Genomic DNA, 17,632 nt, shown 5'->3' with positions numbered 1-17,632 from the left:
TCTCATCCTGTGACTAAGAATGCCTTCACCTCCTGGGAATGCAGCCCACTAGGTCTCAGCCTTATTTTACCCATCCCTATTTGAGATGCAGTTGCTGTGATTCAAACGCCTCTGACAATTACCCAGTATATCTTGGCCAATCAGCTCCACTGTCCCAGGGATAACAGGATGACTCCATATAACCTAGTCACTTGAGTCCTTTCTTAGAGTATATCTTTAATAAATTATTTATTTATTTATTTATTTATTATTTTTTTGAGATGGAGTCTTGCTCTGTCACCCAGGCTGGAGTGCAGTGGCGTGATCTCAGCTCACTGCAAGCTCTGCCTCCCGGGTTCACGCCATTCTCCTGCTTCAGCCTCCAGAGTAGCTGGGACTATAGGTGCCCGCCACCTCGCCCGGCTAATTTATCATTAGTTAATTTTTTTACTGCTATTTGATATCCCACACTGTTATGGGCAAGCACCATATGGAAAAAGGTTTATAGAAATACCATGCCTGGGGAACAGTGGGAAGCCTTCCTTTCACTGTCAATGACTGTCTGTGGGTTCTCAGCCTAAACTTGGTTTTGTTAAATCTGCTTTAAGGAGAACTTGAACTTCTTCCTCAGCTTGTGGTGCTTCAGGTATAAAATATGGCTTATTGTTTCAATCTATTCTGCTCCTTCAGACTTCAGAACAGAGTCAATAAGGATAATAATAATAGCTATGATCACTAACTCAATGAGTGCTGATTACAGGCCAGGCATTGTTTTCTGCCTCGCATGTATTCTGTCTCTCAATCCTCATAACAACCCTATGAGGAGGGATGGTTTGATATACAGCAATAAATAATGGGCACAGCCAAGAAGCCAAGGCCATAAAAGATGTAATAGATAATGGACCAGGTAGACAAGGATCCCTGGAGTCCAGGGGCCAGGGGAGAACTGGAGGTTTGATGCCAGGTGAGCAGCAGAGGTACTCTAAGAGGTGCCTAAGGGGAAGGTCTGGCAGTCACTCATCCAACAACCAGAGAACAGGGAGAACACAGATGCAGGCATGCAGGAGGAGAGGAGGGTCCAACACCAAGCAAAATGGACTTCTGGCTGAAGGCACTGGAAACAGCTCAAATTTGCATGAGGGCCTCTGCCTGGGGGCAGGAGCAAATTCCGAGACCTCATCAGCCAGTGCCAGGACCCAGGCAGAAGCCAGTGATCTTGACTAGAGAATGGGAGATGGGATCTCAGAAGAGCCCTCCCAGCACTGTCTGAGAGAAAGCACCGGCAGGTTCCATCTCATTGCCCCTCAAAAGCTTATCTTTCCTCCATCTTGTCAAGGTGTGGACTCGGTATTTTTTTCCTGTGATCAGAGCAGAAAAGCAGGAAAAAAAAAGATTGGACTACAACTTTTCCATCTGCATAAACACAACTATGTTTCTTTCCCATCAGAAAAAGGTTTCCCTGACAACTGTGTGTGTGTGTGTGTGTGTGTATGTGTGTGTGTATGTGTGTGCAGGCGCACACTACAAAGTGCAGGCATAGCGTATGATGTAATCTAGTTCTTTTAAAAAATAAGCCTCTATTTCCCGATTATAAAGTAATATGTTGAACAAAATTTGGAATTACAAAAGTATATAAAAAATAAAATTCACCCCAGAGTCACCAACCAGAGATAATCACATTGGACAGTGTGGTGATTTCCATCCAGCATTTTTTCCACATTTTTGTTGCATTTTTTTTTAAAGAAAAGATGGAATCATACTGGATTCTATTGAATTTATACTGAATTTATATTGAATTATATTACCTAACCTGTTTTTTGACTTACAATCTGAGCACTTTCCCACCTAGTAAACTTTCTTCTAAAACACTTTAAAAGGTTACATAGTGTTCTATTATATCATAATTTATTTTGCCACCCCCATTGGGGGTGTGGTTGCTATAGCCTTTTTTATTATACAAAATGTTGAGATGAACATCCTTTGACTTCATTGCCAGTTAATTCCTTTTTTTTTTTTTTTTTTTTTTTGGGGACGGAGTCTCACGCTGTTGCCCAGGCTGGAGTGCAGTGGCACGATCTCGGCTCACTGCAAGCTCCGCCTCCCGGGTTCCCGCCATTCTCCTGCCTCAGCCTCCTGAGTAGCTGGGACTACAGGCGCCCGCCACCGCGCCCGGCTAATTTTTTGTATTTTTAGTAGAGACGGCGTTTCACTGTGGTCTCGATCTCCTGACCTTGTGATCCGCCCGCCTCGGCCTCCCAAAGTGCTGGGATTACAGGCTTGAGCCACCGCGCCCGGCCCAGTTAATTCCTTAATACAGGTATCTAGAAGTCATGTTATTGCCTATTTTATTTATTTTCATTTTATTTTTTTGAGACAGAGTCTCTTTTTTTTTTTTTTTTTTTTTTTGAGACGGAGTCTCGCTCTGTCGCCCAGGCTGGAGTGCAGTGGCGCTATCTCGGCTCACTGCAAGCTCCGCCTCCCGGGTTTACGCCATTCTCCTGCCTCAGCCTCCCGAGTAGCTGGGACTACAGGCGCCCACCACCTCGCCCGGCTAATTTTTTTGTATTTTTAGTAGAGACGGGGTTTCATTGTGTTAGCCAGGATGGTCTCGATCTCCTGACCTCGTGATCCGCCCGTCTCGGCCTCCCAAAGTGCTGGGATTACAGGCTTGAGCCACCGCGCCCGGCCTATCTCATTTCATCATCCAGGCTGGAGTGCAATGGCATGATCTCAGCTCACTGCCACCTCCACCTCCTGGGCTCAAATGTTTCTCGTGCCTCAGCCTCCTGAGTAGCTGTAATTACAGGTGCGCACCACCGTGCCTGGCTAATTTTTGTATTCTTAGTAGAGACTGGGTTTCGCCATGTTGGGCAGGCTGGTCTTGAACTCCTGACCTCATGTGATCCACCCGCCTCGGCCTCCCAAAGTGCTGGGATTATAGACCTGAGCCACTGCACCCAGTCTTATTGCCTGTTTTAAAAGATTTTGATTAGTCCTGTGAAATTACCTCATGAAGTGTTACCAATTTATAGCCCTCCTTCACCAGAAGTGTATAAGCATTCCCATTTTATTATACACTTGCCAATATTAAATCATTTCATAAACAAAATATGGCAATGATCTTTTAACTCATTTTCCCTTTCCCTTCTGTAGCATATGAAATTTGGCATGGATATGGAAGTTACTTGGCATTGAATTGCTTAAGATTACACATTGATTGCTGTAGTGCTATAGTGATTGCCTTGTTCATTCCTGAATCAACCTTTTAAGAGGGCTTTGCCTTTTAATTTTTTTCTAATGAATAATGAAAACCTCACCTGGTTGATGTGTCTTTCAGGTAATTTTCCAACAAAGTTGTGCAGATGTTTCATTCATTCATTCATTGGCCTTCCCTGGGATGCCTGCTCAGGCCACACCTGTACCGTCTAGGGTAGAGGGCAGGCTTTGTGAGCATGGATTCTGGAGTCAGACGGGCCCGCCTTGAAATGCACATTCAATCGTCGACTAGCTGGGTGACCTTGAACAACTTATTCATGAGCCTCGGTTTTCTCCTCCTTAAAAGAGGAATAACAGTAATTATTTACAGGATTGCTGTGCAGATTACATGTGACCTAAGGGCCGGGTAAATTAAGAAGGCCTAAGACATGGTCAGAAAGCTAAGACTTAAGGGCCTTGCTCGAGCTGGCCCTGAGCTGGACCTGTGTCCCTTGCTTGCCAGCCCCAGCTCCAGCCCCATTGAACTCTTACTTTCCCTCCTCAGGATTTTTTCCTTGCAGTTTTCATTTGTTTGTTTTTTGCTAGAATACTGTCCCCAGATGGATATCCACCTCTCATCACTTAGCTCAAATGTCGCCTACTCTGAGAGACTCTCCCAGGACTCCCATCCATCCCCCACTGCTCTGACATACAACTCTGTTTTAGTTTCCTCAAAGTGCTTAATCCCACGAAATGATCTCATTATTTATTGTTAATTTCCACCCCCTCCATCAGAATGCAGGCACCAAGAGGGCAGGCACTGCCTGCAGGAACCCAGCACAGTGCTGCCCAAAGCAGGTGCTCCACCAAGGCGTACTGAATGAATGGAGTAGGAATACAGTGATTTTTAGGATCTTGTGCTGGATATATATTTTTTCTTTTTCTTAAAGTAAAGCACTGCAGTTTTATGATAGATTTAGCTCTCATGGTTCAAAGCTGTAAATAAAGTATTAAAAAGTGAGTAAACATGAGAGCTAAGGCTGCCATCCTGCAAGGTTTCTTTAGTATGTAATGTCTATGAAGGTCTTTGATATCAGACCGATATGGAGAGAATCTCAACTTCTCCACCCAATGGCGGTGTGTCCCTAGTGATGTCTTAACTGCTCTAAGCCTCAGTTACCCTGCATGTAAAATGGGAATAATACCCACCTTAGAGGGTTGGCTTGGGGATTAAATAGAGAACATATGTGAAGTACCTGCAAAGAATTGGCATTTAAAGTTAAATGCTGGCAGTTAAAAAATGGTAGGTATTATTGTGTACAAGAGAACCAAGGACCAAGTAATGTTAGTCTTTAAGAATAAGAGATGAAAGGAATAATTAATATAGAGTTTTGGTTATGAATTATATTAATGAATATGAATTCATAGTCACTGTTGTTCAGATGGGCAGTATTGATCTATGGTACAAGGCTTTGCCCCTCGGGCTTTGGAAAAGTCCATCTCTTTCTGCCTAGATGTCTTTGGGTGTATACAGTTAATATTTCATTAATTATGGTGGAGGGGCGTTGTGTGTACATCAATGTCTCATATGATGCATCTAATTAAGGCACTTTTTGTTGAGAGCGGAAGAAAATTGGGCTTTCCCAAAGAAAAGCAGCTTGCTCCCAAAGTTGCTAACAGATTGCTTCTTAATTGAACTTGGGAGGTGAATTATATGGTGAATTAGAAAAAAGAACAACTCTGAATTTAGTGAATTGTTCCATAAAGGAAACTGTGGGATTGAATTGCAAATGCTGGACAGGAACGTTTCAGCCTGGCCCATGCATCACGGGCTGCTGACCTCTGCTGTGTTTCAGTGAGAGCTTGAACAGGCCCAGAGCTCTCTTTTCAAAGCCTGGAGGGCATTCTTTCCCAGAGACCAGCTGTAAGCCTGGGTTTCTTATGCAAAGGAGACGTTTGAATAAACCTCTGTGACTAATGAAATCTGCAAGGTCTTTGCATATCCTCTCACTGAAGAGGTAATTAAGCAAAGATCAAATATGGGGTTATATACGTATTTTTTTCAAACATTTTTTTTTGTCTTGCAGTCACACCCAAGGAAAAATACATCCCCATACCCTGAAAGCTCTCCCCTCCTTGCCCTCAGTCTTTGTCTGCCTCAGGCTGTTTCTGTCTTCCTCGTTCTATGGTGCCTGCAGCTGCAGTTATAGCCAGAGCCACACCTGTCGTACTCGTTTGCCAGTTTTTATTGAAACAGAGAAACACTTCTCATCGATTTCGAAGTGTGACATGGCTTTTCCTAGTGTTCAAAGTGTCTATCTCCAAGTCCATGTCTTCCATTCCTGGTGAGCTCAGGAGGAGAGGTGGGGAGTAAGAAAATAGCACAAGGTGAGGCTTCCTCTTACAGGGTGCTCTGAGTGGCAAATCTAAACCTTGGCTGCACCTTAGAATCACCTGGGGAGCTCCTTAAACTTCCATTCCCAGGCCATGCCCCAGACCAATTAAATAAGAACCTTCAAGGGAGTGGGACCCAGGCCCCAGTATTTTTTTAAAGGCTTCCCAGGTGATTCAAATTGCAGCCAAAGTTGAGAGTCATTGTTCCAGGAATAGCTGCCTCCTTCTCTCCATAAAAGCTGATAAAGACAATTTTTTCCAACAGTTAAGCTGAGTTAGAAATGATTGATTTCTCTTTTTAAACACTGCCTACATGACTCGTATGTCCATCCATCCATCCATCCATCCATCCATCCATCCATCCATCCATCCATGCATTCATTCACCCACCTACCCATCCATCCATCCATCCCTTCATCTATCCATTCCATATTTTACTCGCTACCTGCCATGTGCCAGGCCTGGTGCTGGGTATTCATTGTCAGACAAAACAAAATCCCTTCCTTCAAGATGTGAAAAGTTAAATCATGGGGGATTCAGCTGAGTAAATGGATCCCAGTACCTTGTGGAGAGGGTGGTGAATAAGTCCAGAGGCTGTGGGAACAGAGAGAATGACTTTTACCCCAAGAGGAGCAGGGGGGCAGACGCTCAGAGGAAGTGGTGTCTATGTGGAGACTTGAAGGACCAGTAGGGTTTGGCCAGATGAAGAGGTGGGTGTGGTTGAGGAAGGTGTGCAATAAGAGGGAAACAGAAAGCCAAGGCTCTCTAAGTCACTTAATGCAGCTGAGCACAGAGTGGCAGTGGAGGGAGTAGGAGAGGAGGCTTGAGGCACCAGGTGGAGGAGGCTGGCGGGGCCATATCACTAAAGGCCTCATCAGTGGTGTTAGGAGGTGGAATCTATCCCAAGGGCAGCAGGGAGCCATGGAAGGGTTTTCATAGGAGAGTGGCCAAGCCACATTAATTCCAGGTAGGTCCCCGGTAGACAGTGCTGGAAGCATGAGATTTGCTGCCTTTCTGAGATAAAACACAGAACCTTCCATCTCTCGTTGATAAGGAGAGAGGAGGGCTCTATATTCTTAACTGCCGTGGCTCCAACCTCATCTCAAGCTGAGCTAGACCCATGACTTCATATGTCTTCTTACAGACCTCCTGGATGGGCAATACCCTGTATCCCCTGGAAATAAGCAGCCTCTACCAGGCACCTCCCTTGTTCTCTTTGTTCTTTCTATGACTGAGGCTGGGGAGAAGGAGTACAGGCTTGGGGGTCAGACAGGACCCACCTCCAGCCATCACCTTTGCCAACTCTCTCTGCTTCCTCAAGACAAGCAAGTCATTTCACCTCTCGGAGCCTTGTTTCCTCCTCTGTTCATGGTCCTTTTGTTACTGGGTCTTCATGAGACTGCAAATATAAAACTGAAGGTGAGGGAAAGCACTTGGCACTGTTCTTAGCACATGGTTTGCACCGTAATTGGGACTTAGTAAACACTAATTCTTTCCCCCCTCCATCACTGGGGGGCACTTGGTCTCCCCAATCCTATTCACTACTCATTATCCCTGTCATATACAAAACCAGTGCAGTTACAAAGCCCTTTCATGTCCTCTGGTTCCCATCTAGTTCACTCAGAATAAAAGCCAAAATCCTGAATGGCCTGCAAGACCCCACATGAGCAGATACTCCAAACCCTCCACTGCCTGCTGATCTCATCATCTTCTCTCTTCCTCACTCATTCCATTCCAGTCGTACCCACCCACCCCCCCACCCCCGCCAAGCACACTCCCACCCCAGGGCCTTTGCACCTGCTGTTCGCATAGTTTGAAATGCTTCTCTCCAGATATCCATCTACATCCTCCAGACCTAAATATCTGGTTCGCTATTTGTTTGTCATTTGCTCCCCTACCCTTCATCAGAATATAATTTCCGTGAGGTCAGGGGACAGTTTCTTCTGCATTGTATCCCAAGCAGCAGACACAGCATCTGGCCTGTAGCAGGTGTTGGATAAATATTTGTTGAATGAACAAATGCCTAAACAAACCTATTACCTCATTTGGTCCTCGCAATAGCCCATTTGACAGATGAAAAATACTAATACCCAAGTTCCTCACCGCAGTTGCACAGCTGAGTGAGGCTGAGCTAGACCCAGAGCGTCGGCCCCAGCTCGCCTGCACGCCACAGGTGGTACATTCCTCTGCTGCTGAGCGATTTCATACCATCAGGATTTCCCCTGACCTTTAGCCTGAGAGGAAATGATATCGCCGCAGCTGGATGAATACCCAAAGGGCCAGGAGCTGGCAGCGAACACCCGGCAGCTGCAGGGAGTGTGTGAGTGGATTCCGGGTTGGCCCGGAGGCAGCAGAACGAGCAGGATGCAGGCGTGGAGCCTCCCATCTCCACCTGACTGTAGCGGGACCTTCTCTACAGGAGACCTGGCAGTTGCATCCACTGTCCAGGTCACGGTCACGGAGAGGGAAAGTGATGGCCTGCATGTGAGGAGTTGGGAGCGGGATCACGTGGCTGTCTGCAGGGTCATCCAGGCCCAGGGGTTGGGCTCGTGGTGCCACGTGAGCCTTGGTTGAGCAGTGCGGGAAGCCTTTATCTGTGGGCACAGGGAAGACCACTGGGTGTCTGACCAGGAGACTGTGTCCTGAGCCCTCAGCTTCCCTGATGGGCTGGGCAACCCTGGGCTAAACATTTTGTGCCTCAGTTCTCTCCTCTGGAAAATGGGGTTACACATGAAGTGTTCTAATCAGGGTTAAAGGGGAGACTGGGAAACTGACTTGTAAGCTGTAAGTTTCTAAATAAATGCAAGGAACAATTTTTTTGTTTAAACATAGATTGTCCTTCGGTTGTTTTGATGTGGTTTCGTGTGTGTAATAGTCTCTCCTGGACATAGTCTTTGTCCTCAAATCTGCTGCCTGGTGTCACTACCCACCCAGTTATTTGAACTCCAAGGACCAGTGGCATTGGTGGCCCCTCTCTTTCCTCAGATCGAATCCACCAGCCCTACCTGCAAGCTCTGCCTATGACTGTTCCCTAACACGACAGGTCTCAGCACCTCCACTGCAGTGTCCGGCCCACGCCACCACCCTGTCTCACCTGGACCCTTGCAAGGCTCCTGACTGTTCAGCCTGCTTCTGCTTTTGTCTGCCTGTGTCCCAGAGCAGTCCTGGTAAAACACAGACAAAAACACATTCCTTTCCTGCTTTAAACCCTCTGCAGGGTTCCTGTGACAAAGAGAATAAAGTCACAAAACACAGCCTGGTTGGCAAGGCCCCGTGGACCTGCCTCCCTCTCTAGCCCTGTTTCCACTTTCCCGCCTGGCTGTGCCTCTCATGACAAGCTCAATCCCCATCTAGGCTCCTTCTGGATCCTTCCCCTGTGGAGGATGCTCTGGCCAGATCTCCCCATGGCCAGATCCTTCCTGCCTTTCAGATCTCACTGCCATCCCACCTCCCCGAGGCCCCTCTCCATCTACCAGATAAGCAGCTCCTCCCATCACATTCTATCACATACTGGATTTGATCTTCTTCAGAGCATTTTCCAAACCTGCAATGATCTCATTCATGAATTTACTTACCTGCGGTTTATGGTCCAACTTTACATTTAGAATGGACATGTCTTGAGAGCAGGAACTCACCTGCCTCATTCACTGCTGGATCCATGGTGCCTGGAACTGCACCTGGCCCATAGTAGGTCAAACGTATTTGGTGATTGGCCACATTCCTGGTAGAGACAAATGTTAACACAGTTTATAAATGATGGCTACTAGCAAACATGTGCAAGCATCACTGTCCTTTGTGAACAGAGTGTCTATGGAGTCTAATTTATAAGGTCAACACAGTAGGTTCCTACACGGAGACTTACCCAACAGAGGAAACCCGAACGCCAAGAGAGTGCACAGGGTAACAAAGGCAGCAGTCACGGGACACATCGAGTATTCAGCAGCACTGGGCACATCTCCCTGCGTTCTGCACCAGGCGGACTCCAGGCCCAGAGAGGATGCTATTTGCATTTGGCCTTTCTTATGGAGGTTGAGGGGGTGAGGAAGCTGATTTTGGGGTTGCCTGGTAACTTTGTAAATTTGATTCTGGGTGCCCTTGAGCTGATCCAGGAGAGTTATTCTTTTATTAATTTGTGAATAATGTGTGTGGTTATTTAAAAAAGCAGGTTTGTTTTTACTCTCACATCTAGAATAGTGTGGGGCCATGTGGTAAGGGCTCAGTTGATTTGTGGAACGAAGCTTACGGATCCACAGTGATTCTGATCATCCCCAGGTGACCAGGTTTGCTCCCTCATCCGTTGGTGCTCATGCAGAGAAGGCTGATGTGTCCTCACGCCTCTTTCTTCTCCATTCCTCTAGGTGGGTTTGAAGAGCAGGCATCTGAGAGCAGCCCAAACGCCACAGCCACGGACACTGGCACCAAGGAAGCTGGAAAGGGTAATGTGAACCCTCACCAGGTCTTTGGGTACCTTGTTTTCTTTCAGTTGTGGAAAAATACACGTGACATAAGACTTACTATTTTTAATTATAGCCTTTAATGGCATTAAGTACATTCACAATGCTATGTAATCACTATCCCTATTGAGTTCCAGAACTTTTTCATCACCCCTAAAGCAGACTCTGTACTCATTAAGCAGTCACTCCCATTCTCCCTTCCCTAGTGCCTGGCCTTGGATAGCTCTTATGGAATCTTTTCCTATCTCAGTGGCTGAAATGACTAGAAGCACTGAAGTCTGTGGACGTAAGCGGGGCTGGCATGCTGCCGGCGACAGGGATGGAAGGGCAGCATTTAGTGGTCAGGAACGGTATGGCTCTCAGATAAACTCTGCTCTCTTGGCTGGACTTTTCTGCCTTGTGCATGGCTCGTGAGTCGAAGCCCCTGAAGACCTGGGAGGGGCCGATTATGTGGCTTTGGGAACTGAGTGTCTGAGAGAATGAATGGGTGAGGGAGGCAAAGAAGAAAAATAAAACTGGAGTGGGGATTGCGAGGGAGGTGTAGACTAGAGACCCCATGGGCTACTAAGTGGAAAGCAGGTGAGGTGCTGGTTGACTGTGGGCAGGGAGCCAGGAGCCTGCCCGGAAGCACCGCCACTGCCTGTCTGTATGCAGATGCTCAGACCTGAGTGTGGTCTGCTGGTTGTTTAAGAGTTTCTAGCTTGGAGATCACTGGACACATCTCCTATTTTGGAGAAGCTTCTCCTGTTCAGAAGCAGTGCTGGAGGAGAGGGGCTGCTGGACTTCTGTCTGGCCTGCATCCCGTAGGAATCATGATTCACCGTCAGCAGTGGTATTTCTTCTACACAAACTTCACAGCAAAGCAAAAGGAATAATTTTTAAATGCCAGAATCTTATGTCTCAGGGACGTCTATGTAGGAATGAAATAGAAATCATAATTTATTTTGTGTTTCAGCTTTCATGCTATTTTACATTTTTACATATATACTTGCATATATATAATTTTACACAAATGCATAAATGTGATAATATCATCATACTTTTAAAAGTGTTATCTTCTTTTTCTTTTCCCTTTAATGTGGCCACCTCCTTTCGGGTTCTTTCTCCACATATCAACCCTCTACGCTTTCCCAGGTTATGCATGCTAGTGACTTTGTATACAGCCTTCATATTTTTCTCCATGCACATACATTGATATATATACAGGGATAGATGCATATAAGCACACATCTAAACATAAATACAGATACAGGCTTTGTCATCGTTTTAAAACATAGAATCACATTTGATACACATTTTTTCTGCATCATGCTTTTGCCATCAATACTTCATGGGCACAACCCCTCCAAGGCACTTGTTATAACTTAAACGTATTCTTTTGAGTAGATATTCCTGGTACGGACAGATCATAATTTATTCAGTGTTTTCCTTATCAATCAGCATTCAGTTCACTTCAAGCTTTTGCCATCATGAACAATGACTGCAGTAAACGTTTCTGAATATATATCCTTACGTATTTAGTATGCTTGTAATAGATGTTGCTAGGTTGTGTTTCAAAAGGTGTAACAATTCACATTTCCATAGCAACTTATAAGTGTACTCCTTACCCCTTATTCTTACTAGCAGTAGGGAGAACTCATTATCAGTGTTTTAACAAGTAAGCTGTGGCTTATCGATATTTAATTTGTACTCCTCTGACTGCTGATGACTTTGAACATTTTTTCCTATGTTTGTCAGTGGGACTCGCCTCTTCCTGTCCTGTGCCCATTTTCCTATTGGGTTCCTGATTCTCCTCTTCAATTTGACTTCTTTTAGAGAGAGGCAGATCCTTTAGTCACCCATTTGACTTGTCTGCATTTGTTTCTTAGCATATATACAGCTTGCTGTTTGGACTATGTGCAGGGCTTGCTTTCAGACCTGTGTTTTTCTGCTTTGCTTATTTAAGGATATTTTGACTTATAAATTTTTGGGTTCCCCAGACATCTGGTACTCAATGGTCCTTCTTCACTTGGCCACAAATGATCAGCACTTAGTGGTAAAAATGGAGCATGCATGAATGAATCCAGCAGGGTTTGTCATCACACTGCAGTGACAAAGATGCCACACTCATTTTTTCTTCCTTATTTATGTGATTTATTATTGCATAAAGACCACACCCAAACTTAGTGACTTCAAACAATGGTTTGTTATTTTCATGATTCTGGGGGTTGACTGGGCTCAGTGGGGTGGTTCTTTGGCTGATGCCATCTGGGATCACTCACTTGATTGAATTTATCTAGTAGGTGGACTGGACTGGAAGGTCCAAAAAAACTTTAGCTACACCTCTGGTGCCCCAGTGTACCTCCTTGTGGCCCTGCTCTTCATGTGGACTGTCACCATTCAGTTGTCTTATCAGAAACTTTTCATAGCATGGTGATTGGCTTCCCAGAGGGAGGGAGCAGAAGCTGCCAGTCCATTTAAGGCCTGGACTCGAAACTTCAAGAATGCTACTTCTGCTACATTCTATTAACAAAATAATCCAAAAGACCAGACCAGATTCAAGGAGAGAGAAATAGATTCTACTTCTTCATGGGAGAAGCGGCATGACCTCATAGGGATAAGGGGACTTGGTGGCCATATTTGGAGACTATCTACCACCTTCTCCCCTTGCCTCTGCTCTCCAGCAATAGATATGGTCAAAGTTTTTGATATTTACTGGTTTGTTGGGTGTAAAATGACCCAACTATAAACTTGGACAGTCAGACACACTAGGGTTTGAATCCCAGCTCACCTACTTAGTAGCTATGACTTTGGATAAGTTATTTAACTGCTTGTATGAGGTTTAGAGGGAATTAGAAATAATATTTGTGTAAAGCACATAGGCAGGTGTCTGGAACTTAAAAGAGGCTCAAGGAATGTAGCTCTTCCATTTCCTTCTCCCCACCTCCACCTCCAGGAATGATATTATCCAGCATTGAAAGTGCATCATCTGCCTCTGGACTGGGATTCCACAGCTGTGCAACAGCTGCATGGAAACACAATTACAGAGGACAGGAAGGAATACGGCGGCTGTGGCCCATTGAAATTCTGCCTCTAGTGGGGTTGTGTACAGCACCCACACTGCAACAAAAGATCTTGGGCTTTTCGGGGATGGTGATGATAGCAGTCCCCCAGTCTGCAATTCCCCTAAATGGCCCTGGTTTGTTCGAAGGGGATAAGGAATGTGCAGGCTGGGCCAGTCCCTCCACTCTGCATTACAGCAGCAGACAAGCATGTCTTTAAGCATCCGGGGCAGTTCTGAGGAGGAAGGAGACCTCGAAGTGAGGTGAGGGCAGGCCGTTCTAGCCAGTCCCTCCATCCTTCCCATCCCATCCCTCAGGATGCTGTCGGCGCCAACCCTGGATGCCTCTTGCTTTCATTTGAATGAAAGATAAGACACGTTGTGTCAATCTCGGATTCCCTTTCATCACAACTTGCCCCCCTTCCACCACCCCCAGGAAAAGAGACCGCCCAGGCAGGAGAAAGGATCTGAGGGAAGCGCCCAGTTTCGGCAGCAGGTTTATTTCCTGGCATTATGTGGCTCCCCTCAGCCCTGACGGTGGGGATTTGTGCCTCCAGCTTTGGGGAGGGGGAAAAGGCTGAACTACTCACTCAGCATCCCCTCCGGCAGACCCTTTGGTCAGAAGGCTGTCCCTCCTCTGGAGATGAGAGCTCAGCATGCATTTCAGGGCTGATAATGGGATTAATGAAATGGAGTGTGCAACGGCTCCGTGAATGAAGCTGTGACTGTTTTGATAGAGCCTGATTTCCAGAACCATTTTCATGAAAGAGAATGGATCTTTCACTTTCAGTAACATTTCCTAAGGGCTTTGTGTGAAAGCAAATAATAATGGAATCTGGTTGAACCAGAGGACAGGCATCCCACAAACTTGGGTGCAAAACAGCGCTCGATGCTGGAATTCCTGACATCACTTATGTCAGTTTACTTGGGTGTAACAACTGAGCCCCACGAACTTCAGGCCCTCCTTTTTAGCCCGTCTCAAATGCAGACTTTCATAGCCATTGTGGCAGCTCACACTGAGCCCTTACTCACCGCAGGCATTTGACATTCATTACCTGGGTCACCACCGCCCTGCAGCAGGAAGTGAGGCTCCGAAGGGGAAGTGATTTGTCCAAAGCCACATAGGTAGCAAATGGCAGCATTTATCTTGAGCTTAAGTCCCCCTGACCCCAAACCCCTTGATCTTAACCTTTGGGCTGTATCAGTGGTTCCCAAACTTCACTGAGCTTTGTAATCACCTGGGGAGCTTTAGAAACTGCAGGTGCCTTGACTCCACTCTAAGGCCAATTGATTCTCAGTCTCAGAGCAGGGAGGCAGACACCAGAATTTTTTAAAAGCTCCCCAGTTGAATCTAATGTGCAGCCAGGTTTGAGAACCACTGTGCAGAATGATCTAGTCTCCCATTTACTAAGGGGCCTCAGCCTTTCGAGACTGCTGCAGGTGAGGTGCAAATTCACCCGTCACCTTTGGAGTGAAGGTTATGCAGATGGCTGGGCTCTCAGCGTGTTTACTTCCAGTGTGGGAATGACCAATTGCCTAATCTAAAAATTGCACTTCCTCACTGGAGAAGGCTGGCTCAGGCCTGGTTCTGTTTATGACATGGCTGTGCCTTCAGCTGGAAATAGAAGATTGAAAAGCAACAACCGCTTTGCTCTTTCAGAGAGGACAGGGCTCGCTCCCGGAGCCAGAGAATTTAAATGGGCTTTATTCCCCCCTCAACCCTACCCCAGCGTGTTAAATCCTGTCAGACGCCCTGAGCTCCTCTTCAAATGCAGGACTCTTGGCCATAATAAATAATTACATCCTTCTATTTGGACTCTGATTCCAGATAGTAGTAATCCAAGAAAATCCAATAATGACAGTTGCATTAAGATCCTTCTTCCAGGCTCAGCAGAACATCTGTTTAGACATATTTTTAATCGGCAAATGCTTCCTGTGTTGAGTCCTTAGCAAATTAAATTTCTCACTGGACCAAAGGGGAAGCTGTCATTCAATAACCCATTTCTGGAAATTACACCCTAGCTTCTTTCCAGGTGCACTTAAGATTTTCCCATGCTGACTTGGCTGCATAAAACCGACCCTTACAATACCAGGTCACATGTATATACAGCACAGCTTGTCAGACAAACATGGAATATCTTAGTGTTATTTCCTTGAATAGAGAAGTATTTTTGCCCATTCTCCAAAGGAGAGTTGGCGACAGAGGAAAATTAAGAGACTTGTTGAAAACCATATGGGAACTGAGTAACAAACTTCTACTTGCTACATTGCTGCCTGTGATTACTTAAGACTGGATGATTCTCAGGATGTAAACATTAAGGGCTTCAGTGTTGCCAACATTTTGGAGAGGTTTCCAACACAGAGTTGTTTGGACTGTTGGGCTGTTTATTTTTAGAATAGCTCATCCCTTCTTTAATTCATTCATTCAAAATATAAAAATATTGAATGCTCACCACCAGTCAGGCACTGTGCAGGGTGTGGAGAATAAAGTGGGGAACAAGCTGGCAACAGTTCTTGCCCTCATGGAGCTTCCAGTCTACAAGAACAACTCACATTTGACATCTTGATGCAATTTGTAGTTTAGGGCTAGAATAGCAAATTAGAATATCTTCTGTAGAGGGCAGGCAGGTGATCTAAAAGGTAAAGTAAGCTGAATAGGACAATGTGAGGGGGGAGAGAGATTCCAGCAAACAGAACATGTGCTCTGACTATGAAGAGCAGGTGCTCCTAAACTCCAGTGGGTTGTACTATGATGGAAGATGGGCTGCTGTTGCCAAATCTTTCAGTTTTTAAAGAAAAACTAGAAAATCTGGATTCTTATGTGAAATCCCTTGATATTTAAAAGTTGGCTCCTACAGTGAGATTTTTTAAAAAACATAGTGTGGGCCAAAAGTGTCCAGGCCAAACAAAAACACATCTGCGGGTTGGGTTTATCCCAACATTGCAAGTGTATGACTTCTGTTCTAGAAATTCTGGTGGTAAGACAATCATTTTCAGGTTTAACAATGTATTACACACCAACTTTCTGGGTCTGGAAATATGACTAACTAGATGAGTAGGAACCCCTTATACAAGCAGAGGAACACTGAAAAAAATACTACATTTTCGCGACCCCAAATGGAAAATACGGAGTTGAGTTCAAAGGAAAGAAAGGTGAATGTCGATGATCAGAAGAGAATAAGGAACATAACTCACAGAAGGTAGCCTCAGATGCTGTCGATGTTAGCAGCAGCAAATCCGTACAGGTCTGCAGCAATTTGATTTTTGCCTCCTCGGAGGAAAGAATTCAGCCAAGGGGCATAAGGCAGAGTGAGAGACCCAGGCACACTTTAGAGCAGGAGTGAAAGTTTATTGAAAAGTTTTAGACACCTGTAATCCCAGCACTTTGGAAGGCCAAATGGGGTGGATCACTTGAGGCCAGGAGTTCAAAACCAGCCTAGCCAACATAGTGAAACCCCATCTCTACTGAAAACAAAAATTAGCTGGGCATGGTTGCACATGTCTGTAACCCCAGCTACTTGGGAGGCTGAGGCAGGAGAATCTCTTGAACTTGTGAGGTGGAGGTTGCAGTGAGCCGAGACTGCACTGCACTCCAGCCTGGGCAACAGAGTAAGACTGAAAAGCATTTCTAGGAGGGAGAAGTGAGATGTAAGAAATAGCAGTGAGCAAGGGAATGGGTGAATATGAAGGCAGATATCAATCTGTATTGCAAACAAACACAAATAAGTCATTGATAATGGTGACTAATTTGGGGTCTTCAAAGCAAGCAAATAATAACATGAAAAATTGGAGGGTATCTTACAAATTAAAATATTTTAAAAGCCCTGCATTTCTTAGAATGAGGCTGTGGTTTCTGGTTGCTTCAGATCTGCCTTCTTTTTTTTTTTTTTTTCTTGAGATGGAGTCTCCCTCTGTAGCCCAGGCTGGAGTGCAGTGGCACAATCTAGGCTCACTGTGAGCTCTGTCTCCCCTCCCAGGTTCATGCCATTCTCCTACCTCAGCCTCCCGAGGAGCTGGGACTACAGGCACCCACCACCATGCTTGGCTAATTTTTTGTATTTTTTAGTAGAGACAGGGTTTCACCATATTAGCCAGGATGGTCTCGGTCTCCTGACCTCGTGATCCTCCTGCCTTGGCCTCCCAAAGTGCTGGGATTACATGTGTGAGTCACCACGCCTGGCCGCCCAGATCTGTCTTCTTAGTTCACTAATTCTTTATACTTTAAAAAGTCAAGTATGAATGTTAAACATGAAAGGCAATATTAAAGAATAGAAAGCACATAATGGAAATAAAAATTAAATATAGAAAAATTTCTTAATCTAATATAAAGCAAGAAAGGAGAATAAAAGGAGGAAAAGAAAACAAAAGAAAAAAAAAGAAAGCATAAAACAAAAGGAAGGTAATAAGTCCAGATATATCAGTGATAAAATAAATGTAGTTCGCCTGTTAGAAGATTCTCAGGTTGAACAACAAGAAAAAAAATCTAGCTGTTTGCTGCTTATAAGAGACAGCCCTAAGGTTGGGCATGGTGGCTCACGCCTGTAATACCAGCACTTTGGGAGGCTGAGGC

General features: G+C 45.3%; 2 protein-coding genes across 3 annotated transcripts in view; both read left to right on the top strand.

The window, feature by feature from the left end:
• The window catches only part of OPALIN (oligodendrocytic myelin paranodal and inner loop protein), a 237,139-nt gene that overhangs the window by 126,747 nt on the left and 92,760 nt on the right, over positions 1 to 17,632 (top strand). The gene's annotated exons all lie outside the window — the stretch shown is intronic.
• TLL2 (tolloid like 2) overlaps positions 1 to 17,632 on the top strand; it is a 148,288-nt gene that overhangs the window by 59,173 nt on the left and 71,483 nt on the right. The window contains exon 3 of one of the 2 annotated variants that reach the window (XM_015147839.3): positions 9,927 to 10,004. The exons of the other annotated variant lie outside the window; for it this stretch is intronic. Coding sequence (XP_015003325.2) covers positions 9,927 to 10,004 — 78 coding nt within the window. The remainder of the gene's footprint in view (positions 1 to 9,926; positions 10,005 to 17,632) is intronic. 2 annotated transcript variants of the gene reach the window in all.

Source organism: Macaca mulatta, chromosome 9 (assembly GCF_049350105.2).
Source record: "Macaca mulatta isolate MMU2019108-1 chromosome 9, T2T-MMU8v2.0, whole genome shotgun sequence".
NCBI classification, from domain to species: domain Eukaryota; kingdom Metazoa; phylum Chordata; class Mammalia; order Primates; family Cercopithecidae; genus Macaca; species Macaca mulatta.
The sequence above is the reverse complement of the archived record's forward strand: the minus strand, read 5'-3'. Positions and strand labels throughout refer to the sequence as shown.